The sequence below is a fragment of the Schistosoma mansoni genome, chromosome 2 (assembly GCF_000237925.1).
Source record: "Schistosoma mansoni strain Puerto Rico chromosome 2, complete genome".
In the NCBI taxonomy this organism is placed as follows: domain Eukaryota; kingdom Metazoa; phylum Platyhelminthes; class Trematoda; order Strigeidida; family Schistosomatidae; genus Schistosoma; species Schistosoma mansoni.
In genome coordinates this window covers 12,006,105-12,031,244 of record NC_031496.1, presented here as the reverse complement: position 1 = coordinate 12,031,244, position 25,140 = coordinate 12,006,105, and the positions used below count along the sequence as shown (strand labels likewise).

The 25,140-nt window shown below is 39.9% G+C and overlaps 4 protein-coding genes across 7 annotated transcripts; all 4 read left to right on the top strand.

Annotated features, from left to right (window-relative positions):
• Nucleotides 1-775: 775 nt before the first annotated feature.
• On the top strand, nucleotides 776-1,009 carry Smp_186660 (hypothetical protein; the record flags this gene model as incomplete). The annotated part of the gene is made up of 2 exons (XM_018795694.1): nucleotides 776-888; nucleotides 946-1,009. 2 exons carry the CDS (start codon nucleotides 776-778, stop codon nucleotides 1,007-1,009), a joined length of 177 nt encoding a protein of 58 aa, XP_018649982.1.
• Nucleotides 1,010-1,994: 985 nt separating this feature from the next.
• On the top strand, nucleotides 1,995-3,421 carry Smp_113610 (hypothetical protein; the record flags this gene model as incomplete). The annotated part of the gene is made up of 2 exons (XM_018795693.1): nucleotides 1,995-2,069; nucleotides 3,215-3,421. 2 exons carry the CDS (start codon nucleotides 1,995-1,997, stop codon nucleotides 3,419-3,421), a joined length of 282 nt encoding a protein of 93 aa, XP_018649981.1.
• A 3,526-nt stretch (nucleotides 3,422-6,947) lies between these two features.
• Nucleotides 6,948-13,531, top strand: Smp_113620.1 (putative serine/arginine rich splicing factor; the record flags this gene model as incomplete). Of its 4 annotated transcripts, XM_018795689.1 has the most annotated exons (4): nucleotides 6,981-7,104; nucleotides 7,170-7,350; nucleotides 13,276-13,367; nucleotides 13,403-13,531. In XM_018795689.1, the coding sequence occupies 3 exons, from the start codon at nucleotides 6,981-6,983 to the stop codon at nucleotides 13,277-13,279; spliced, it is 309 nt and encodes a 102-aa protein (XP_018649978.1). The 4 variants fall into 4 exon arrangements, with proteins under 4 accessions (XP_018649977.1, XP_018649980.1, XP_018649978.1 ...); XM_018795691.1 differs by having other exon boundaries at nucleotides 13,028-13,531; XM_018795690.1 differs by lacking the exon at nucleotides 13,403-13,531 and having other exon boundaries at nucleotides 6,948-7,350; nucleotides 13,276-13,279.
• Nucleotides 13,292-24,228, top strand: Smp_113200 (hypothetical protein; the record flags this gene model as incomplete). The annotated part of the gene is made up of 2 exons (XM_018795688.1): nucleotides 13,292-13,349; nucleotides 24,071-24,228. The coding sequence occupies 2 exons, from the start codon at nucleotides 13,292-13,294 to the stop codon at nucleotides 24,226-24,228; spliced, it is 216 nt and encodes a 71-aa protein (XP_018649976.1).
• Nucleotides 24,229-25,140: the final 912 nt, after the last annotated feature.

The window sequence follows — 25,140 nt, the reverse complement described above, 5'->3', positions numbered from 1 at the left end:
GCGGTGGTAGTTCAGAAAACAGGAACGAGTGGTCAAGGGTCGAGCTTCTATGTTTCTAAGCAACAATTTTACAGCCAATAGTGCTAATTGTACAAATTATAAGGAATGGCCAAAAAGCGAGAATAGTAACAAAAACTGATTACAAAATAAGTCTATGTTACGCCCATCAATCAACTCATTTGGTTCTGGCCAGATAATATCGAGGGCTGGTCCTGATACGCGAAAGCTGACTTCCTCGTACACAACATGACGGACCCACATTAGCTATTACTTGAGCCACAGACAAACTGACCGCTTCTGCTGTTCGCATTCTGGAGATCACCAGAACCCTCTGCATCCAGATTGTTCTGTCAGAGAAAAGCTTCAAACGTTACAGGTCTATGTAATACTCTCGCTCATTATTCCAATATTTATCACAATCCTGGAACACTACTAAACCCCTCAGGGAAGCCTGTTACAAAAATGATCTGTCTCCAGACCGCGACAGGTAGATAATCCTGATTAGTACTAGTACCATAACAAGTATAGTAGATCCTCTATAAATTGCAGGAAAGCCTGGAGTTTTCCACTCCCCAAACCGTCTGACATTAAAAATCATTCGGAAAACGTCAATTGTAGTAGGTGGACATAGCCGTGTGTTAACATCACTGATGTGATTAGTGTTGACACGAGAGTTGGCATTCTTGCCGCGAATACCAATGACTGTCTGAAAGTATCGGCCATCAACTTACGGGCGGAAAATGGAAAACTGATCACCACATACTGTTACACAAACATGGGTTTGTGTAAACCCATTCAATGGATTTTGGTTGTTGAAGATGTTTCCGTGCAAATCATTGATGTAGATCCGCTGCAATACCTTAATCTACTAATGAACTCAAGCAAGCGGTTAGTAGACAGAAATACTAAATTATCTGTTTGTGAAACTCCATTCTCTGTCTGTAGGTTATGCGGAGTCACAGTTAAACATAAAATGGATCCGTGCTTCCAACAGACACTTAAAAAGTAACTTAAACTTTATAAAACACGGCTAAAACTGATATATGTGACTGGAAATGTTATGCACCACATCAAGACTACATAACCATCGGACCGAAAACGAGTTTGAGCATATGACAGACTTATACAACTATCAGACAGCCAATAGGCATCCCCTTTGCTTATTGTGTATAGAAAGGACAGCAACGATTGGCGTCCAACTGGTAGCTATAGAAGGCCCAAAAGCAAAAGTAACTCTTAGTCATTATCCTTAGCCACTTATCCGTGACTTGACAGCTACCCTAAGAAGTACAACTCATCTCCACAGTTAGGACGTTTTATTCGAGTGACTGCAAAAACACAGGATCGCCGTAAACACCCAGCAGTGTCAGATTGAAACCGACTACCTGAACTTACTCGGACACACTAATGACGCTCAAGGTATTCACTTTCCACAAAGCAAAGTTGAGGACATTCTATACTAATCGGAACCGACCACAGTCAAGCAGTCACGCATGTAAGGAACTGACTGAGATTTTTTTGAAAATCTGCATGTAAACGTTGAAGTGTAGTCGCACTGGACTCAAACCACACTACCTTTGAAGCCGAGCGTATAATTACTGAAAAGATTTACATTCAACAATTGACACGAAGGGATGGTTAACAATGAGGAAGGCGGGAATAACTAATTCGGTTCATCGGATATCATGGCTCAGCCTCACGGACGTGGTCATTCTGTATAACAACTCTTTTGTTCATATTAAATATAGTGTTTTGTCTTCAGCCTAAATGCGTTCCCCATCATATATTAGTGATGATTACGATAAGACGAGTAAGTGTAGATAATTATGTGACTTCCATGCAAGATCTTGTAGATTAGATAGTCACATCATGACAAATCTACGATTTTAAGATCAGGTATATTATTAGAGCAGTACTGATAACGAAGTGGATCGTAATTCTACGGAAGTACCACACGTACGTTGCACGGTACAAAGGATTCCAAAAAATTGATCATGGTTCCGCAGGGAGGTTGTGGAGTTAACGAAATTAATATGCTTTTGTTGCGTTTATTCGCACACAAAAGTCAGGTAACGTTCTCGTCACAGAAAGAATAATTTACGTCATATGTAATCTTCCTAAGTGTTTTAGCTATCGATGGAGCAGACTATTAAATTAAATAAGAATTTTCCATAACGATTCTTTTTTCCATGTCGTATCTCATACCGGCATTTTTTCTCTACCATTCTCCATAATGATTCAACAATTAATTAAGTTTTAAAGAATAAATAAACCACCAGAAGGAACAAACGTTTTACATTTGGAAATAAGCTGCATAGTTATGACACAATTTTGTAGAGATCCTGTCGACAAACGAGCTTGTCGGAAATAATCTACTTTTACAATTTCTAAACGATGTTGTGTAATACGCTCCTGTTGATCACTGTTTGCATTTAAAATTCCTTAGAAATTAGAATCATTTCAGTAGTGTAGTACAATCACAGCATAGTTTTAGCAATTCGCATATATATTAAAATTGAGATTTTCATGATGGCGGACGATTGATGCAACGATTGAGTGTCTTATCATGATTCAGTAGAGATACTCTGTGGTTTACTGTACAGCAGTCATTGGAAACGAGAAATCACTGAACGGCTACCCTGTTCTAGTACCGGATTCCTCAACAGCGCACATCAGTCACTGGTGATCGAACTGAGGACCTCCAGTTTTCGCGACTATACCTGAACATTTAGATCACTAAATCAACAATATCGTGAATCGACTGGAGTTAATGCGAATCATTGTGTGTGACTCATTGGTCTAAAGATTAAGCGCACACTGCGCAACCCATAGTTCCTTGATCCGAACCCCAGTAGAATCGTAGATACAGACATTTGAGGAGCACTATACTAGGATGAAGCAGCTACCCAATACCTCTTGCTCTACACTGGTTCTCTTAATAAGACCGGCCTGTGATGTAAACTATCGAACCCTACTGTTTTCACAGTCTCTTCATTCTACTAAGAATAGAAAAATTATCTTATTCACAATGCACTCATGAAGATTCTCTTGTCATTGAGATTAACTAACTGATGGGTTATATGACCTTGATATTGTCCGTTAAGAGTTAGTTGACTATCGATAGATGATAGGACTCCATATAGCTGACTACCTTTAGATGCCATTTAACACTAAATCATCATACTTTATAAACTCTTCTTTTCAACCTTTATAGACATCAACTTCTAGATGGACTACACACAAAAGTTCATCAACTACATTCGATACACGTAATGATTACAACAGTAATTTATCTATTACTGTTTCTTTGCATCATACAAATAGTCAGCATGATGGTCGTGTATCACCATTTATTGCTAAAGTTGCTCATATAGGTAGCCAACCAACCCTTCCCTGGGCCCTCCTTTCCGGTTGTTTCTAAGTACTATTAACTCTTTTGATATCTGCGTCGGGTTCGCGGGAGTTTGATGATGTTCACAATGTACGTGTCACCCACCTCCGGCATCTTTCCCTAATTTCTTTTCCAGGTGTGTGCTGGTTTGTTCTGTAGAATCATGGACGAAGTTGGTATTAGTTCACCTACAATAATGGGCCTGTTCCACAATTGTGGATTCGCCATGACATGAGTATCAAGCATATCAGACCTTATGAGGAAGTTACATTATTATCTACAATGACTCGTTTTGTAATGACAGTAAGTGGTTGCGGCCAAGGACTTCTGAAGAATACATATGAGCCGGGTAGAGAATATTGTATTCAATATAGAAAGCGTATGATTCATTGTGGTGACCATCTTTGGGTAGCCGATTAATGCCATACCAATAAAGCGTTCTTGCGTTCATCATTTTTATGACCTTCACGGGGTATTAAATTTTAAATGTGACTTCACTCGGTTATCATATATTCGGGTTCATGGATTATGTGCTAGAAAACCAATGTCACTACAGTTCTCTGCCAAATTATGTTCATTATAGAGTCCGACCTCCGGATCTGGAGTATCTTGTATAAATGGTAGTTGTTAAATACTTTTCATTATTTCCTTACTGTTTATCGACTATGTTGTCCAGATTTGTGGACGTTCTCACCTCTTCAAGAGCTCGTCCATCAAGTGCAAATTGGTCGTCGTTCGTTGCGTTGTATTTTTAGATCTTGCTCTTTTCCTTGTTTGTGTTGTGTCCTACTGTTTAGGAGGCTGCTGCTGTACTGGCTCTCTCTACCACAATTGTTGCTGGGTGTAGGATAGAATAGATAAATCACCCACGAGGCTGGCTGAACTAAACATTCCTAGTGAGTCTGACGCGCCTTCACTTTTTATATACGAAAACCGAGGGTTTGCGAAGATGCTCAAAGAGGTTCTTAAACGTAGAATAGCTTACTTGTCAGGTGATTACCAACTTTTCCGTCGGATCACCAACTAGCAGAACTACTTATCTGAAGATGCAGTTGAAATCTTATGGGCGCGTTAAAAAGTCGAGCCAACTGTACACTTCTATAGTCAGGATTAATACGTGCCATACGACCCACAATCCCTCCTAGGTGGAAACTGGAAATGAAATAGAATAGTTTACAGAAAGATAGAGATACAATCATGAATCTTCTGGTAATGATTGATAGATGGAGCAAAATACTCAGTCTTAAGGACAGAGCGAGCCTAATGCACCAAGAATACTTGGAGGCAATCATGCGTGTCTGATCAATAAGTTTGAAGTATGACGTTCTGCGTAATTTCCAAGTTACGTTTGGCCTAATTAAGAGTATGAAAATACAACGTTTTCACCACCACGCTAGAATGGTTAAGAATACAGTATAGCGTATATCCAGACTGGTCACGTAACCAAATAGATTTAAGCCCAAACTTTATGTAGGATGCATTAAAACGCTGGATCGTTATTCATTTAATTATAGGCGACTCATAGGTGAGGTATGATATATATCCAAAAATAAGCTTAAATGAGTCTAACATCACAAAAGGAGGGAGGGTGGAGTTACTGACCAGCAGGCATTGGTGGTGAGGGCGATGACTTCAATCCACCCATGTTTATGAGGAAGAAGAACATTCTGTTTGTATGTCTTTTTATGATTGAGAACAAGTCAATCAATCTGTGATATTGAGGTTGTTCTCCTACACTCACCATTCAGACTCATGTTTCTAATTTTTATGCTGGATTAACTATTCTACTAAGACAACCTATAACATGCTAACTTGGACTTTTGTATTGGGACTTTGGGGCAGGCATCTGACGTAGAAAAAAAAGAAAGAAAAAACAGGTAATAAAGGATATAGTTATTAGTTTTCTTAACACTTTACTCTATATGTGCTCTCTGTTCTATTAAATAGCCTTCTTTAGTCCAACCTTGACTTCCCTTCCTTCATTTGAACTTAATCCATCTTGATAAATGTCACAACTCATTGTTCTTTATTACTGCATTCTCTCATCTGGAGCTTTTGATCACATTTCACTCTAACGACAAGATCCAGTATGAATTTAATCAAATAATTTAACATACCTCTGTTCCACTACTAAGTGTTAAGCATTGTTTATCGTCCATATCCAAATGCCCTACTGCCCCTCTGTTTCTTTTTTTTCAGAATCTTGATTTGAAGGCAAAGGTATGAAACTTCTGACATCTGGAACAAACTCGACGTACGCGTTTTCCCAAGGTCATAGTTCACACCAAGCGCCCTAAAAGTTTACTCTATAACAACTATAAACTTAAAAGATTGCATTGCATAAATACTTAGCATGACCAAACTCCTAACACAACTTCGCTGAGATTGGATCTGGTGTGTAAGGTGTACGCGATGCCACTTTAGAAAATATTTTGAAGACTACACAGTATATCTGAAAGAATGAACTGATATTCACTTTTATAGATTATATTTACAAAACAACCCTGATTGGGATGCATACTGTGAACCAATAAATGTTGTAACTTGTAGATTATGCCTGTAAAAATAGTGTGTACCTGCCCTTGCGGAAACATATTATCACTAATATTATTTCAGTAACACATAGCGTCTTAAAAACTGATGTATGTTCTTTAAATTCTTACATATGTTCTGTACCAGAACAAGTCTTACGGGCATAACCCATAAATCAGAGGCGGAACATAGCAAACTGCGGAGAACGCACACCTCTTGCTCTTTGTGAGTATTCAGGCCTTGGAGCCCGCCATTAGCTAAGTTAGTCCGGGAGGAGGAAGCTTGGTCTATTCTAAAAGAATCAGGACAGAATTACATTCATGGTTCTGTAGTCACTAACAATCAAGTAACGCCGGAAATAGGGTATTGTATTGAAATGAAACTCATGATTTCATTAGAGCGGTCTGGTCTATATTGCGCTAAAGAGTACAAACCGCTCACACTGTTACTTATTTAACGTACCTGAAATGTTTGTAGATCAATATAATAGTGGAATATTATTAACAGATAAATGGATAGGCAAATAAAGGAACACCATAAAAATACACGTATAAGGCTTTCGAATTAATCACACCACTGAACTCAAGTTAGCCGATAGGATTTAACTAATGCATTTGACAGTCGTATGCTCTGTCAGACCTCTTATTACGAATAAGTATACTGATGCGCGAATTTAACATGTTTGTTTCAAATACTATAGACAGCTTCCACTCACTACAGGTTGTCAAGTTTCCGGATTATGTACTATCTGGAGTGACCCTAGAATGTCCAAGGGAATATTTTAGGAGTCAACTTGATATATTTTCAGGAATTTTACTATGTACCTAGATCGCAATCTGAGGATATGGGTAGACAGACATGGAGGCTCATTGAACGACAACTTCCAGTATTCCGTCCATAACCGTCTGAGCTAGCGATTTATTTTGAATCACTTCAGTTTTTAGACCACATCATAAGCAAGGAGAAAAAATATATAACAATATGCTTTATAGCCTTGTTTTTATCAATGGTTAGCTAGGTCACTACTCATTGATATCCGGTTTCAGAACACTGAACTATGAACAGGTACGGTCGTTCTCCACCGAGAATTGATGGGATGGTATCATTGAAAGTTGATAACTTGGCATACAGAACAACTATTGATGACTTGCGAAGAGTTTTCAGCCGATTTGGTGAAGTCGGTAAGTGATGCGTGTTCTAAAACACGCCCCCATGTGGAACTTCGTTTACACACCTTTCGTCACAGGTGATATCTACATACCAAGAGATCCCTACACTTTCGAGAGTCGAGGATTCGCTTTCGTTCGGTACTGCACTGACCGTGAAGCTGACTGTGCCATACGCGGCATGGATGGCCATAAGGTAGATGGACGAGAGGTCAGGGTACAAAGAGCAAAATATGGCCGACCAACTCCAAACCGCCGAAGGTAAGAATCATCTAACTAAGACTATATAGGCATACATTACCTCACGTGACAACTTGAGTTTCATTTCTCATATAACAATGTCTAACCTGCAGAATTGATTTCCAAGTGAATGTTACAATTCTTCGCAAATCCTGCTTCTTTGAACAGAGCATATATTCACTCGTGATCTGGCTTCATGCACTTGAATGTTGATGCTAACTAGTTTATTAGTCTAAGTTTAACTAAATTTTATGCTGACTGACTTGAACATCGATAGAGATGATGGGATGTATCTATTTTGGAAATGCGTAAATGCTATATTCCATCGAATAAAGATCAGACTGGAGTTTGTCTATGAGGACAGTTTGTTGTAGGTTGCCAACAAAGGACAAGTGCTTGGCATAGTGTTTCTAGGTTGATGTGTCGGTTTCATGTTCAGGTGTTGACTGTGGGTTGATCTCTTCGGGATGAATTGTCAAATGAGATCGCAGCACTGAATGTAACGAAGTATCATGGATATATATACAGATTGCATGTATGAATGTCGAAACAAGTCAGCGATCACAATGATGCGTTGGGTAGGGTCTGTTGTGTTGGGATAAAGTGGTTGTTTCGACAATGCACGTCAGTTCTGAGTGTCGAGTCAAAAGATAGATGGTGTCTAGAAGGCTTAATTTTGTTGACCTTTTATTTATCGTTAATGTTTCTATTACGCAGTTGCAGCATCAGTCGCCTAAGTATGAAGTAGTAGACTGCGCAAAATTGTTTCCAGGCTACCCGGGTTTCCATTGTTTGTGTTCTATGTAATGTCTTTGGTTTGGTAAGTGTAAGCTTGACTCATCTAGCCGGATTGCGTAGTCGTGCACTAGTTGCGAGCAGTTTTGTTAGGTTTAGAAATGTGGTTGTAATTCGCCTCGCATTCTAATAGAGCCTGACTCTGGTCAGGTGTCAGAAGGATGCTACATTAAAAGGAGTGAATTTGTGGAGGTAATTTTGCTTCTCAAATAGCTCCTACATTGTTTGTTCTCTATAGGGTCTTCTGTGTTTGTGTAGAATGTGTGTACGGTTCTAGTTTCTAACAGTGGTAGATTAGAATAAACAGTAGTCATTGACGTTTCCCATCTCGGAGTTTGTGCAGTAGCATGTACTTATGTTTGTTACAAGTCTCTGTAAACATGGTTGGTGATTCGTGTTGCATTTTCATAGTACCAGGATATCGTTCTGGTCTCCCAAAATGCTATATTAAAGTAGACGGTCGCTAATGGTATTCACATGCCTCTAGTACCGTTTGTACACTTGTTTTTCATAGAAATTGATTTGATTGATCAGGGATCGTTCGTCTGAGTTCAACCAGGTTGTGGGATTTACTTACCCTAGATTGTGCAGAGTGTGATTCGATAATGTTGCTTGTATGTAAGTAGCAGTTGTCACAACGACATGAGAAGTGGGATATGACTGACTGCTCTAATGTTGAGTGTATTGCGCCTGAATTGTAATGAAGTGTCTGTGGTGTTATACGTGATGTGATTGAGCGTTTGCCTGTCAAATGTTTCTGAACAAACTAGTGTTTGATAGCCATGAGGGACGTGGACGATGCCTAATATCGTTTAGTTTAGTATTGAGTGGTTCTGTCTAACTCGGTGTGGCTACTGAATGGGGATGTGTTCATGTCGGTTGTAGTTGGTTGTCGTCACTAGTGTAGTCACCAATAGTGTTATGTGAATAATGGATGTCAGACGGTTTGTGTATATGAACCAAAGTGTTGTTAGATTAATGAAGGCAGGTATGTATGTGTTGAACATTTTGTCTTGGATTGTGCTGCTAGAGGAGTGTTAGATTTTCGCAAGAATTTGCATTATGCGTTCATATGTTTCACGTTAATCAGGAATTGTTTTGTTGGTGTATAAGTCGGCGGATTCGACACACGAGATCATGAGTAGATGGAGAGAGTGGAGAAAAGTATGTGTTTGTTCTACCGACTAATAGTTTGAGTGATGGTGTCGACCGCTTGTAAGCGTCGTGCAGTTTTCACTCGGGATCAATGTAGTAGAATGGTGTTAGTTGGTTGTCAGTTTCCACTGAGTCATATGATCGTTCATTTGTTGGGAATTAAGCTCCTTTCATCGAAGTGGGTGTCTGTGCAGATTTGATTATGTGTTATTTATTTGTGACACGTAACGTGTTTGGTACAATTGAGTGCTAGGAAACGCACCATACGATACGAAGTGAAAATGGTGTTTAAAGAGACGGAAGTGCTGTGGAAGTCCTGTAAATGCGATGACAGGACTACCAAATAATCACCACTGGCTTTTATTCTGAGCCATGTTCAGTGACGTTTCACTGCACTGAGTTGTACGATTGATAGGAGAAGGACCCTTGTCGAGTTACGTTGTAGTCGTGGTCGCGACCAGGACTTATTTAGATTTTGATGATGTATAGAGAAGCTGTGACGGTGTTTTACAATTTGTGGGAAAGTCGGATAATGTATTGTTGTGCTTATGTGACATGTTGCTTGTGCTCAGCTAATGAATTGATAACTGGTTGTCACCCATTTTGTGTTCAAAGTGGGCATCATGCCTTTCGGATGTGTGCAACGTGTTATTTTTAAGCTTTTTAAGGGTACAACTGCCAAATGTAGGGCCTCGATTAATGAAGTTGCTGTTTTTATTTACGTCAAGACAATTTGATTGAGCAATGAATTTGTTGGCGAATACCGTATAAGTAGTTGTAGAAGTAATAAAAGAAGAAGGAGGGTGAGCGGGTGTTGATGTGAAAGTGAGAGAATGCAGGGTAAGTTTTTATTCGGTGGCGTGAATGGATGTGGCAAGAGATCAGTTATGGGCTTTGGTCTGTTGGATTTATGCCTGCCTAATGAAGCGTTTAGTGAATGTTTAATAAAGGGCATCTGACAAAGGCTGGTTAATAAGCCTAGTGCTTCAGTGATGCCAAAATGGACGTAGCAATCACTGGCGGTGTGCATCGCATCCCGTTAAAATTGCTCCTACATAATGACACATGATTTATTTTTGTGCATTCCGCTAGAGCCTGACTGTAGTCGGGTGTTCTAGGAATGCTATATTGAAAGGATTGATTTGTTGACAAAACTACTGTCTACTGTGAATCTCTCCTACAAAGTTGCAGATTCAGATGTTAGATTTTTGTGCATTTTCATAGTACCAGGATTATCGTTCTGGTCTCCCAAAATGCTATATTAAAGTAGACGGTCGCTAATGGTATTCACATGCCTCTAGTACCGTTTGTACACTTGTTTTTCATAGAAATTGATTTGATTGATCAGGGATCGTTCGTCTGAGTTCAACCAGGTTGTGGGATTTACTTACCCTAGATTGTGCAGAGTGTGATTCGATAATGTTGCTTGTATGTAAGTAGCAGTTGTCACAACGACATGAGAAGTGGGATATGACTGACTGCTCTAATGTTGAGTGTATTGCGCCTGAATTGTAATGAAGTGTCTGTGGTGTTATACGTGATGTGATTGAGCGTTTGCCTGTCAAATGTTTCTGAACAAACTAGTGTTTGATAGCCATGAGGGACGTGGACGATGCCTAATATCGTTTAGTTTAGTATTGAGTGGTTCTGTCTAACTCGGTGTAGCTACTGAATGGGGATGTGTTCATGTCGGTTGTAGTTGGTTGTCGTCACTAGTGTAGTCACCAATAGTGTTATGTGAATAATGGATGTCAGACGGTTTGTGTATATGAACCAAAGTGTTGTTAGATTAATGAAGGCAGGTATGTATGTGTTGAACATTTTGTCTTGGATTGTGCTGCTAGAGGAGTGTTAGATTTTCGCAAGAATTTGCATTATGCGTTCATATGTTTCACGTTAATCAGGAATTGTTTTGTTGGTGTATAAGTCGGCGGATTCGACACACGAGATCATGAGTAGATGGAGAGAGTGGAGAAAAGTATGTGTTTGTTCTACCGACTAATAGTTTGAGTGATGGTGTCGACCGCTTGTAAGCGTCGTGCAGTTTTCACTCGGGATCAATGTAGTAGAATGGTGTTAGTTGGTTGTCAGTTTCCACTGAGTCATATGATCGTTCATTTGTTGGGAATTAAGCTCCTTTCATCGAAGTGGGTGTCTGTGCAGATTTGATTATGTGTTATTTATTTGTGACACGTAACGTGTTTGGTACAATTGAGTGCTAGGAAACGCACCATACGATACGAAGTGAAAATGGTGTTTAAAGAGACGGAAGTGCTGTGGAAGTCCTGTAAATGCGATGACAGGACTACCAAATAATCACCACTGGCTTTTATTCTGAGCCATGTTCAGTGACGTTTCACTGCACTGAGTTGTACGATTGATAGGAGAAGGACCCTTGTCGAGTTACGTTGTAGTCGTGGTCGCGACCAGGACTTATTTAGATTTTGATGATGTATAGAGAAGCTGTGACGGTGTTTTACAATTTGTGGGAAAGTCGGATAATGTATTGTTGTGCTTATGTGACATGTTGCTTGTGCTCAGCTAATGAATTGATAACTGGTTGTCACCCATTTTGTGTTTCAAGTGGGCATCATGCCTTTCGGATGTGTGCAACGTGTTATTTTTAAGCTTTTTAAGGGTACAACTGCCAAATGTAGGGCCTCGATTAATGAAGTTGCTGTTTTTATTTACGTCAAGACAATTTGATTGAGCAATGAATTTGTTGGCGAATACCGTATAAGTAGTTGTAGAAGTAATAAAAGAAGAAGGAGGGTGAGCGGGTGTTGATGTGAAAGTGAGAGAATGCAGGGTAAGTTTTTATTCGGTGGCGTGAATGGATGTGGCAAGAGATCAGTTATGGGCTTTGGTCTGTTGGATTTATGCCTGCCTAATGAAGCGTTTAGTGAATGTTTAATAAAGGGCATCTGACAAAGGCTGGTTAATAAGCCTAGTGCTTCAGTGATGCCAAAATGGACGTAGCAATCACTGGCGGTGTGCATCGCATCCCGTTAAAATTGCTCCTACATAATGACACATGATTTATTTTTGTGCATTCCGCTAGAGCCTGACTGTAGTCGGGTGTACTAGGAATGCTATATTGAAAGGATTGATTTGTTGACAAAACTACTGTCTACTGTGAATCTCTCCTACAAAGTTGCAGATTCAGATGTTAGATTTTTGTGCATTTTCATAGTACCAGGATTATCGTTCTGGTCTCCCAAAATGCTATATTAAAGTAGACGGTCGCTAATGGTATTCACATGCCTCTAGTACCGTTTGTACACTTGTTTTTCATAGAAATTGATTTGATTGATCAGGGATTGTTCGTTTGGGTTTGACCAGGTGATTGCCTAGCATTTGAACATCCCATAGAGATGAGATGACAAATAGAAAGCGTTGTCGATGTGAAGTATACTATCAGGATAGGATTTATTCTACCATGAGTGGAGATTATCTAGTATTTGTATATTTTATGCGAACCAATCTTATGGGGATGTTTGTTAGTCCGTATGAAGAATTTCAGATGGTGAGGTTTGTATATGTGTGGTGTACTGTGTGGATTAATCATTGTGTTTTACTTGGTAATAAGTGTAGGCATAACTGATTAATTATTCTCTCTGTATTTCAATTTATCTTGTCATATTTGTTTTGTTTCTCTTTTTAATTATTGGTGTCGCTTGCATGCATCATTTATCACTATTTTCGTGTAACTGTATTCTCGCAAATGAGTTCACTTTTAACTTTTCAGACGATCGGTTACTCCGCGACGTAATGGACGGCGTTCTCGTTCTTTCTCGTCTGGTCGTGACAGGCGGTCACCACGTAGAATGAACGATCGATATCGTCTTCCTTCTTCTCCCCGACACTATAGTCGGTCGTTATCAAGAGAACGACGTTGACTGCTGACGCTTATTTAACTTGTTCATTGTTTTTATTGGTTTATATATATACATCATGAATTGATCATCTAACTCAGCCTTTTGCTTTTCTTATCAGCTAATATCCTGCCAATATGGATTGCCTGTATGCTATGCTGATACATGGGAGATTGCTGTTGTTCGCAGTGTCAGGCGAGACAGTTTTGATCAGTTAGCTGTTTGCAGATTTTTAACTCGGAGTTTAGCTGTTAATCTGGAAACATAGTTGTGCTGGTGTGCAGTTAAATCTTTCCGGCAAAGCGGCTGTCTGGTGGTGAGACTAGCAGGTTTTGCTGTGGTGCTGTAGCTGTTCACACATTGTGTTATGGGGATTAGTCGGTGTAGGTCTAAAGGTTGCTCTACAGAGTAACCAAGATAGTCAAATCTCAAAGCGTGAACAGAATTTGCTTGCGGACATTTGGCGTTGACAACCAAGGTTGCTCATGCTGGTGGGTGTGTGAGCTGTGGGCGTGGTTACATGACTGCAGCAGGATTGCCGAAAAGTGGTGGTTCTAACCCCGTTCTTCGGGTCTAGATTCTGGTTATCCTGATGCGTACGGTAAGCCACTGGAGTAATTGATAAAACATTTTCCAAAATATATAACAGATAACCGTATTGTGAAGTCCGAAGAATTCGCGCCTTCGGTAAGGCATTTCACGTCGGCCTTCTATTGTGCGTTGAGTATGTAACGTATCGTATCGTACCAGTCATCGTGATTGCAATGCAATGTTTTGACAATGCGCTGAACATGGTTGTTTCAATATTGTAAGTACATTTCAACCGATAAGTTGCGGGTTCTAACCCCACCTCACTTATGTTTGGGGAAGTCGGGTAGTATCACTAGCTTTCACACAAACAGTGCGACTCAAAGTCGAGTTTATAAGCCTGTGCTTAATAAATGGGTTACGCCACATACTTCATATGCTTAGTTTAAGGGGGTCTTCGTGTGTTTGATGGCTTATTCAGTAGCCTGATAGTATGCTTTATGTATTTAAATGTTGATGCTAACTAGTTTATTAGTCTAAGTTTAACTAAATTTTATGCTGACTGACTTGAACATCGATAGAGATGATGGGATGTATCTATTTTGGAAATGCGTAAATGCTATATTCCATCGAATAAAGATCAGACTGGAGTTTGTCTATGAGGACAGTTTGTTGTAGGTTGCCAACAAAGGACAAGTGCTTGGCATAGTGTTTCTAGGTTGATGTGTCGGTTTCATGTTCAGGTGTTGACTGTGGGTTGATCTCTTCGGGATGAATTGTCAAATGAGATCGCAGCACTGAATGTAACGAAGTATCATGGATATATATACAGATTGCATGTATGAATGTCGAAACAAGTCAGCGATCACAATGATGCGTTGGGTAGGGTCTGTTGTGTTGGGATAAAGTGGTTGTTTCGACAATGCACGTCAGTTCTGAGTGTCGAGTCAAAAGATAGATGGTGTCTAGAAGGCTTAATTTTGTTGACCTTTTATTTATCGTTAATGTTTCTATTACGCAATTGCAGCATCAGTCGCCTAAGTATGAAGTAGTAGACTGCGCAAAATTGTTTCCAGGCTACCCGGGTTTCCATTGTTTGTGTTCTATGTAATGTCTTTGGTTTGGTAAGTGTAAGCTTGACTCATCTAGCCGGATTGCGTAGTCGTGCACTAGTTGCGAGCAGTTTTGTTAGGTTTAGAAATGTGGTTGTAATTCGCCTCGCATTCTAATAGAGCCTGACTCTGGTCAGGTGTCAGAAGGATGCTACATTAAAAGGAGTGAATTTGTGGAGGTAATTTTGCTTCTCAAATAGCTCCTACATTGTTTGTTCTCTATAGGGTCTTCTGTGTTTGTGTAGAATGTGTGTACGGTTCTAGTTTCTAACAGTGGTAGATTAGAATAAACAGTAGTCATTGACGTTTCCCATCTCGGAGTTTGTGCAGTAGCATGTACTTATGTTTGTTACAAGTCTCTGTAAACATGGTTGGTGATTCGTGTTGCATTTTCATAGTACCAGGATATCGTTCTGGTCTCCCAAAATGCTATATTAAAGTAGACGGTCGCTAATGGTATTCACATGCCTCTAGTACCGTTTGTACACTTGTTTTTCATAGAAATTGATTTGATTGATCAGGGATCGTTCGTCTGAGTTCAACCAGGTTGTGGGATTTACTTACCCTAGATTGTGCAGAGTGTGATTCGATAATGTTGCTTGTATGTAAGTAGCAGTTGTCACAACGACATGAGAAGTGGGATATGACTGACTGCTCTAATGTTGAGTGTATTGCGCCTGAATTGTAATGAAGTGTCTGTGGTGTTATACGTGATGTGATTGAGCGTTTGCCTGTCAAATGTTTCTGAACAAACTAGTGTTTGATAGCCATGAGGGACGTGGACGATGCCTAATATCGTTTAGTTTAGTATTGAGTGGTTCTGTCTAACTCGGTGTAGCTACTGAATGGGGATGTGTTCATGTCGGTTGTAGTTGGTTGTCGTCACTAGTGTAGTCACCAATAGTGTTATGTGAATAATGGATGTCAGACGGTTTGTGTATATGAACCAAAGTGTTGTTAGATTAATGAAGGCAGGTATGTATGTGTTGAACATTTTGTCTTGGATTGTGCTGCTAGAGGAGTGTTAGATTTTCGCAAGAATTTGCATTATGCGTTCATATGTTTCACGTTAATCAGGAATTGTTTTGTTGGTGTATAAGTCGGCGGATTCGACACACGAGATCATGAGTAGATGGAGAGAGTGGAGAAAAGTATGTGTTTGTTCTACCGACTAATAGTTTGAGTGATGGTGTCGACCGCTTGTAAGCGTCGTGCAGTTTTCACTCGGGATCAATGTAGTAGAATGGTGTTAGTTGGTTGTCAGTTTCCACTGAGTCATATGATCGTTCATTTGTTGGGAATTAAGCTCCTTTCATCGAAGTGGGTGTCTGTGCAGATTTGATTATGTGTTATTTATTTGTGACACGTAACGTGTTTGGTACAATTGAGTGCTAGGAAACGCACCATACGATACGAAGTGAAAATGGTGTTTAAAGAGACGGAAGTGCTGTGGAAGTCCTGTAAATGCGATGACAGGACTACCAAATAATCACCACTGGCTTTTATTCTGAGCCATGTTCAGTGACGTTTCACTGCACTGAGTTGTACGATTGATAGGAGAAGGACCCTTGTCGAGTTACGTTGTAGTCGTGGTCGCGACCAGGACTTATTTAGATTTTGATGATGTATAGAGAAGCTGTGACGGTGTTTTACAATTTGTGGGAAAGTCGGATAATGTATTGTTGTGCTTATGTGACATGTTGCTTGTGCTCAGCTAATGAATTGATAACTGGTTGTCACCCATTTTGTGTTTCAAGTGGGCATCATGCCTTTCGGATGTGTGCAACGTGTTATTTTTAAGCTTTTTAAGGGTACAACTGCCAAATGTAGGGCCTCGATTAATGAAGTTGCTGTTTTTATTTACGTCAAGACAATTTGATTGAGCAATGAATTTGTTGGCGAATACCGTATAAGTAGTTGTAGAAGTAATAAAAGAAGAAGGAGGGTGAGCGGGTGTTGATGTGAAAGTGAGAGAATGCAGGGTAAGTTTTTATTCGGTGGCGTGAATGGATGTGGCAAGAGATCAGTTATGGGCTTTGGTCTGTTGGATTTATGCCTGCCTAATGAAGCGTTTAGTGAATGTTTAATAAAGGGCATCTGACAAAGGCTGGTTAATAAGCCTAGTGCTTCAGTGATGCCAAAATGGACGTAGCAATCACTGGCGGTGTGCATCGCATCCCGTTAAAATTGCTCCTACATAATGACACATGATTTATTTTTGTGCATTCCGCTAGAGCCTGACTGTAGTCGGGTGTTCTAGGAATGCTATATTGAAAGGATTGATTTGTTGACAAAACTACTGTCTACTGTGAATCTCTCCTACAAAGTTGCAGATTCAGATGTTAGATTTTTGTGCATTTTCATAGTACCAGGATTATCGTTCTGGTCTCCCAAAATGCTATATTAAAGTAGACGGTCGCTAATGGTATTCACATACCTCTAGTACCGTTTGTACACTTGTTTTTCATAGAAATTGATTTGATTGATCAGGGATCGTTCGTCTGAGTTCAACCAGGTTGTGGGATTTACTTACCCTAGATTGTGCAGAGTGTGATTCGATAATGTTGCTTGTATGTAAGTAGCAGTTGTCACAACGACATGAGAAGTGGGATATGACTGACTGCTCTAATGTTGAGTGTATTGCGCCTGAATTGTAATGAAGTGTCTGTGGTGTTATACGTGATGTGATTGAGCGTTTGCCTGTCAAATGTTTCTGAACAAACTAGTGTTTGATAGCCATGAGGGACGTGGACGATGCCTAATATCGTTTAGTTTAGTATTGAGTGGTTCTGTCTAACTCGGTGTAGCTACTGAATGGGGATGTGTTCATGTCGGTTGTAGTTGGTTGTCGTCACTAGTGTAGTCACCAATAGTGTTATGTGAATAATGGATGTCAGACGGTTTGTGTATATGAACCAAAGTGTTGTTGGATTAATGAAGGCAGGTATGTATGTGTTGAACATTTTGTCTTGGATTGTGCTGCTAGAGGAGTGTTAGATTTTCGCAAGAATTTGCATTATGCGTTCATATGTTTCACGTTAATCAGGAATTGTTTTGTTGGTGTATAAGTCGGCGGATTCGACACACGAGATCATGAGTAGATGGAGAGAGTGGAGAAAAGTATGTGTTTGTTCTACCGACTAATAGTTTGAGTGATGGTGTCGACCGCTTGTAAGCGTCGTGCAGTTTTCACTCGGGATCAATGTAGTAGAATGGTGTTAGTTGGTTGTCAGTTTCCACTGAGTCATATGATCGTTCATTTGTTGGGAATTAAGCTCCTTTCATCGAAGTGGGTGTCTGTGCAGATTTGATTATGTGTTATTTATTTGTGACACGTAACGTGTTTGGTACAATTGAGTGCTAGGAAACGCACCATACGATACGAAGTGAAAATGGTGTTTAAAGAGACGGAAGTGCTGTGGAAGTCCTGTAAATGCGATGACAGGACTACCAAATAATCACCACTGGCTTTTATTCTGAGCCATGTTCAGTGACGTTTCACTGCACTGAGTTGTACGATTGATAGGAGAAGGACCCTTGTCGAGTTACGTTGTAGTCGTGGTCGCGACCAGGACTTATTTAGATTTTGATGATGTATAGAGAAGCTGTGACGGTGTTTTACAATTTGTGGGAAAGTCGGATAATGTATTGTTGTGCTTATGTGACATGTTGCTTGTGCTCAGCTAATGAATTGATAACTGGTTGTCACCCATTTTGTGTTTCAAGTGGGCATCATGCCTTTCGGATGTGTGCAACGTGTTATTTTTAAGCTTTTTAAGGGTACAACTGCCAAATGTAGGGCCTCGATTAATGAAGTTGCTGTTTTTATTTACGTCAAGACAATTTGATTGAGCAATGAATTTGTTGGCGAATACCGTATAAGTAGTTGTAGAAGTAATAAAAGAAGAAGGAGGGTGAGCGGGTGTTGATGTGAAAGTGAGAGAATGCAGGGTAAGTTTTTATTCGGTGGCGTGAATGGATGTGGCAAGAGATCAGTTATGGGCTTTGGTCTGTTGGATTTATGCCTGCCTAATGAAGCGTTTAGTGAATGTTTAATAAAGGGCATCTGACAAAGGCTGGTTAATAAGCCTAGTGCTTCAGTGATGCCAAAATGGACGTAGCAATCACTGGCGGTGTGCATCGCATCCCGTTAAAATTGCTCCTACATAATGACACATGATTTATTTTTGTGCATTCCGCTAGAGCCTGACTGTAGTCGGGTGTTCTAGGAATGCTATATTGAAAGGATTGATTTGTTGACAAAACTACTGTCTACTGTGAATCTCTCCTACAAAGTTGCAGATTCAGATGTTAGATTTTTGTGCATTTTCATAGTACCAGGATTATCGTTCTGGTCTCCCAAAATGCTATATTAAAGTAGACGGTCGCTAATGGTATTCACATGCCTCTAGTACCGTTTGTACACTTGTTTTTCATAGAAATTGATTTGATTGATCAGGGATTGTTCGTTTGGGTTTGACCAGGTGATTGCCTAGCATTTGAACATCCCATAGAGATGAGATGACAAATAGAAAGCGTTGTCGATGTGAAGTATACTATCAGGATAGGATTTATTCTACCATGAGTGGAGATTATCTAGTATTTGTATATTTTATGCGAACCAATCTTATGGGGATGTTTGTTAGTCCGTATGAAGAATTTCAGATGGTGAGGTTTGTATATGTGTGGTGTACTGTGTGGATTAATCATTGTGTTTTACTTGGTAATAAGTGTAGGCATAACTGATTAATTATTCTCTCTGTATTTCAATTTATCTTGTCATATTTGTTTTGTTTCTCTTTTTAATTATTGGTGTCGCTTGCATGCATCATTTATCACTATTTTCGTGTAACTGTATTCTCGCAAATGAGTTCACTTTTAACTTTTCAGACGATCGGTTACTCTGCGACGTAATGGACGGCGTTCTCGTTCTTTCTCGTCTGGTCGTGACAGGCGGTCACCACGTAGAATGAACGATCGATATCGTCTTCCTTCTTCTCCCCGACACTATAGTCGGTCGTTATCAAGAGAACGACGTTGACTGCTGACGCTTATTTAACTTGTTCATTGTTTTTATTGGTTTATATATATACATCATGAATTGATCATCTAACTCAGCCTTTTGCTTTTCTTATCAGCTAATATCCTGCCAATATGGATTGCCTGTATGCTATGCTGATACATGGGAGATTGCTGTTGTTCGCAGTGTCAGGCGTGACAGTTTTGATCAGTTAGCTGTTTGCAGATTTTTAACTCGGAGTTTAGCTGTTAATCTGGAAACATAGTTGTGCTGGTGTGCAGTTAAATCTTTCCGGCAAAGCGGCTGTCTGGTGGTGAGACTAGCAGGTTTTGCTGTGGTGCTGTAGCTGTTCACACATTGTGTTATGGGGATTAGTCGGTGTAGGTCTAAAGGTTGCTCTACAGAGTAACCAAGATAGTCAAATCTCAAAGCGTGAACAGAATTTGCTTGCGGACATTTGGCGTTGACAACCAAGGTTGCTCATGCTGGTGGGTGTGTGAGCTGTGGGCGTGGTTACATGACTGCAGCAGGATTGCCGAAAAGTGGTGGTTCTAACCCCGTTCTTCGGGTCTAGATTCTGGTTATCCTGATGCGTACGGTAAGCCACTGGAGTAATTGATAAAACATTTTCCAAAATATATAACAGATAACCGTATTGTGAAGTCCGAAGAATTCGCGCCTTCGGTAAGGCATTTCACGTCGGCCTTCTATTGTGCGTTGAGTATGTAACGTATCGTATCGTACCAGTCATCGTGATTGCAATGCAATGTTTTGACAATGCGCTGAACATGGTTGTTTCAATATTGTAAGTACATTTCAACCGATAAGTTGCGGGTTCTAACCCCACCTCACTTATGTTTGGGGAAGTCGGGTAGTATCACTAGCTTTCACACAAACAGTGCGACTCAAAGTCGAGTTTATAAGCCTGTGCTTAATAAATGGGTTACGCCACATACTTCATATGCTTAGTTTAAGGGGGTCTTCGTGTGTTTGATGGCTTATTCAGTAGCCTGATAGTATGCTTTATGTATTTAAATGTTGATGCTAACTAGTTTATTAGTCTAAGTTAAACTAAATTTTATGCTGACTGACTTGAACATCGATAGAGATGATGGGATGTATCTATTTTGGAAATGCGTAAATGCTATATTCCATCGAATAAAGATCAGACTGGAGTTTGTCTATGAGGACAGTTTGTTGTAGGTTGCCAACAAAGGACAAGTGCTTGGCATAGTGTTTCTAGGTTGATGTGTCGGTTTCATGTTCAGGTGTTGACTGTGGGTTGATCTCTTCGGGATGAATTGTCAAATGAGATCGCAGCACTGAATGTAACGAAGTATCATGGATATATATACAGATTGCATGTATGAATGTCGAAACAAGTCAGCGATCACAATGATGCGTTGGGTAGGGTCTGTTGTGTTGGGATAAAGTGGTTGTTTCGACAATGCACGTCAGTTCTGAGTGTCGAGTCAAAAGATAGATGGTGTCTAGAAGGCTTAATTTTGTTGACCTTTTATTTATCGTTAATGTTTCTATTACGCAGTTGCAGCATCAGTCGCCTAAGTATGAAGTAGTAGACTGCGCAAAATTGTTTCCAGGCTACCCGGGTTTCCATTGTTTGTGTTCTATGTAATGTCTTTGGTTTGGTAAGTGTAAGCTTGACTCATCTAGCCGGATTGCGTAGTCGTGCACTAGTTGCGAGCAGTTTTGTTAGGTTTAGAAATGTGGTTGTAATTCGCCTCGCATTCTAATAGAGCCTGACTCTGGTCAGGTGTCAGAAGGATGCTACATTAAAAGGAGTGAATTTGTGGAGGTAATTTTGCTTCTCAAATAGCTCCTACATTGTTTGTTCTCTATAGGGTCTTCTGTGTTTGTGTAGAATGTGTGTACGGTTCTAGTTTCTAACAGTGGTAGATTAGAATAAACAGTAGTCATTGACGTTTCCCATCTCGGAGTTTGTGCAGTAGCATGTACTTATGTTTGTTACAAGTCTCTGTAAACATGGTTGGTGATTCGTGTTGCATTTTCATAGTACCAGGATATCGTTCTGGTCTCCCAAAATGCTATATTAAAGTAGACGGTCGCTAATGGTATTCACATGCCTCTAGTACCGTTTGTACACTTGTTTTTCATAGAAATTGATTTGATTGATCAGGGATCGTTCGTCTGAGTTCAACCAGGTTGTGGGATTTACTTACCCTAGATTGTGCAGAGTGTGATTCGATAATGTTGCTTGTATGTAAGTAGCAGTTGTCACAACGACATGAGAAGTGGGATATGACTGACTGCTCTAATGTTGAGTGTATTGCGCCTGAATTGTAATGAAGTGTCTGTGGTGTTATACGTGATGTGATTGAGCGTTTGCCTGTCAAATGTTTCTGAACAAACTAGTGTTTGATAGCCATGAGGGACGTGGACGATGCCTAATATCGTTTAGTTTAGTATTGAGTGGTTCTGTCTAACTCGGTGTAGCTACTGAATGGGGATGTGTTCATGTCGGTTGTAGTTGGTTGTCGTCACTAGTGTAGTCACCAATAGTGTTATGTGAATAATGGATGTCAGACGGTTTGTGTATATGAACCAAAGTGTTGTTGGATTAATGAAGGCAGGTATGTATGTGTTGAACATTTTGTCTTGGATTGTGCTGCTAGAGGAGTGTTAGATTTTCGCAAGAATTTGCATTATGCGTTCATATGTTTCACGTTAATCAGGAATTGTTTTGTTGGTGTATAAGTCGGCGGATTCGACACACGAGATCATGAGTAGATGGAGAGAGTGGAGAAAAGTATGTGTTTGTTCTACCGACTAATAGTTTGAGTGATGGTGTCGACCGCTTGTAAGCGTCGTGCAGTTTTCACTCGGGATCAATGTAGTAGAATGGTGTTAGTTGGTTGTCAGTTTCCACTGAGTCATATGATCGTTCATTTGTTGGGAATTAAGCTCCTTTCATCGAAGTGGGTGTCTGTGCAGATTTGATTATGTGTTATTTATTTGTGACACGTAACGTGTTTGGTACAATTGAGTGCTAGGAAACGCACCATACGATACGAAGTGAAAATGGTGTTTAAAGAGACGGAAGTGCTGTGGAAGTCCTGTAAATGCGATGACAGGACTACCAAATAATCACCACTGGCTTTTATTCTGAGCCATGTTCAGTGACGTTTCACTGCACTGAGTTGTACGATTGATAGGAGAAGGACCCTTGTCGAGTTACGTTGTAGTCGTGGTCGCGACCAGGACTTATTTAGATTTTGATGATGTATAGAGAAGCTGTGACGGTGTTTTACAATTTGTGGGAAAGTCGGATAATGTATTGTTGTGCTTATGTGACATGTTGCTTGTGCTCAGCTAATGAATTGATAACTGGTTGTCACCCATTTTGTGTTTCAAGTGGGCATCATGCCTTTCGGATGTGTGCAACGTGTTATTTTTAAGCTTTTTAAGGGTACAACTGCCAAATGTAGGGCCTCGATTAATGAAGTTGCTGTTTTTATTTACGTCAAGACAATTTGATTGAGCAATGAATTTGTTGGCGAATACCGTATAAGTAGTTGTAGAAGTAATAAAAGAAGAAGGAGGGTGAGCGGGTGTTGATGTGAAAGTGAGAGAATGCAGGGTAAGTTTTTATTCGGTGGCGTGAATGGATGTGGCAAGAGATCAGTTATGGGCTTTGGTCTGTTGGATTTATGCCTGCCTAATGAAGCGTTTAGTGAATGTTTAATAAAGGGCATCTGACAAAGGCTGGTTAATAAGCCTAGTGCTTCAGTGATGCCAAAATGGACGTAGCAATCACTGGCGGTGTGCATCGCATCCCGTTAAAATTGCTCCTACATAATGACACATGATTTATTTTTGTGCATTCCGCTAGAGCCTGACTGTAGTCGGGTGTACTAGGAATGCTATATTGAAAGGATTGATTTGTTGACAAAACTACTGTCTACTGTGAATCTCTCCTACAAAGTTGCAGATTCAGATGTTAGATTTTTGTGCATTTTCATAGTACCAGGATTATCGTTCTGGTCTCCCAAAATGCTATATTAAAGTAGACGGTCGCTAATGGTATTCACATGCCTCTAGTACCGTTTGTACACTTGTTTTTCATAGAAATTGATTTGATTGATCAGGGATTGTTCGTTTGGGTTTGACCAGGTGATTGCCTAGCATTTGAACATCCCATAGAGATGAGATGACAAATAGAAAGCGTTGTCGATGTGAAGTATACTATCAGGATAGGATTTATTCTACCATGAGTGGAGATTATCTAGTATTTGTATATTTTATGCGAACCAATCTTATGGGGATGTTTGTTAGTCCGTATGAAGAATTTCAGATGGTGAGGTTTGTATATGTGTGGTGTACTGTGTGGATTAATCATTGTGTTTTACTTGGTAATAAGTGTAGGCATAACTGATTAATTATTCTCTCTGTATTTCAATTTATCTTGTCATATTTGTTTTGTTTCTCTTTTTAATTATTGGTGTCGCTTGCATGCATCATTTATCACTATTTTCGTGTAACTGTATTCTCGCAAATGAGTTCACTTTTAACTTTTCAGACGATCGGTTACTCCGCGACGTAATGGACGGCGTTCTCGTTCTTTCTCGTCTGGTCGTGACAGGCGGTCACCACGTAGAATGAACGATCGATATCGTCTTCCTTCTTCTCCCCGACACTATAGTCGGTCGTTATCAAGAGAACGACGTTGACTGCTGACGCTTATTTAACTTGTTCATTGTTTTTATTGGTTTATATATATACATCATGAATTGATCATCTAACTCAGCCTTTTGCTTTTCTTTTCAGCTAATATGGTATCGATATTCATTGGCTGTTTGATTTGCTATAGTATAGTAGGTGGTAGTTCTGTAATTTGTTGTGTTGCGCGTAGCATTTTTGGTATACATACTTGTTGACGATTCTTGGATTAAGTTAAAGTATTTTGAGTAGGCTTTGCTTTTACCTTAAGTTAGAGTTGTTACTGCTTGTGGTAAATGGTAGAAGAAGTAGTTGTGTATTTGTAATTAATTATATGTGGAGTGATTGCGCATACTTTAGTTAACGTTCGATGCCTATCGCTCGTTGTTCTTAGTGATACCTCAACATTAATCACGTCGTTCCGTTTAATACCTGCTAATTGACTTTACCTCCGCATGGCCACTTTTCCTGATGTTCGATATGCTTTGTTACTCTTCAACGTTCCTTTATTTTGTAACGCACAGTGATACAGGGTTTTTATGGTGAATTCTCATTTGAACGACGCATTTTTTCTGTAGGCTTGTGATCATTTGCCCCATGAATGTATATCCAAGCTATCAGGTAATAC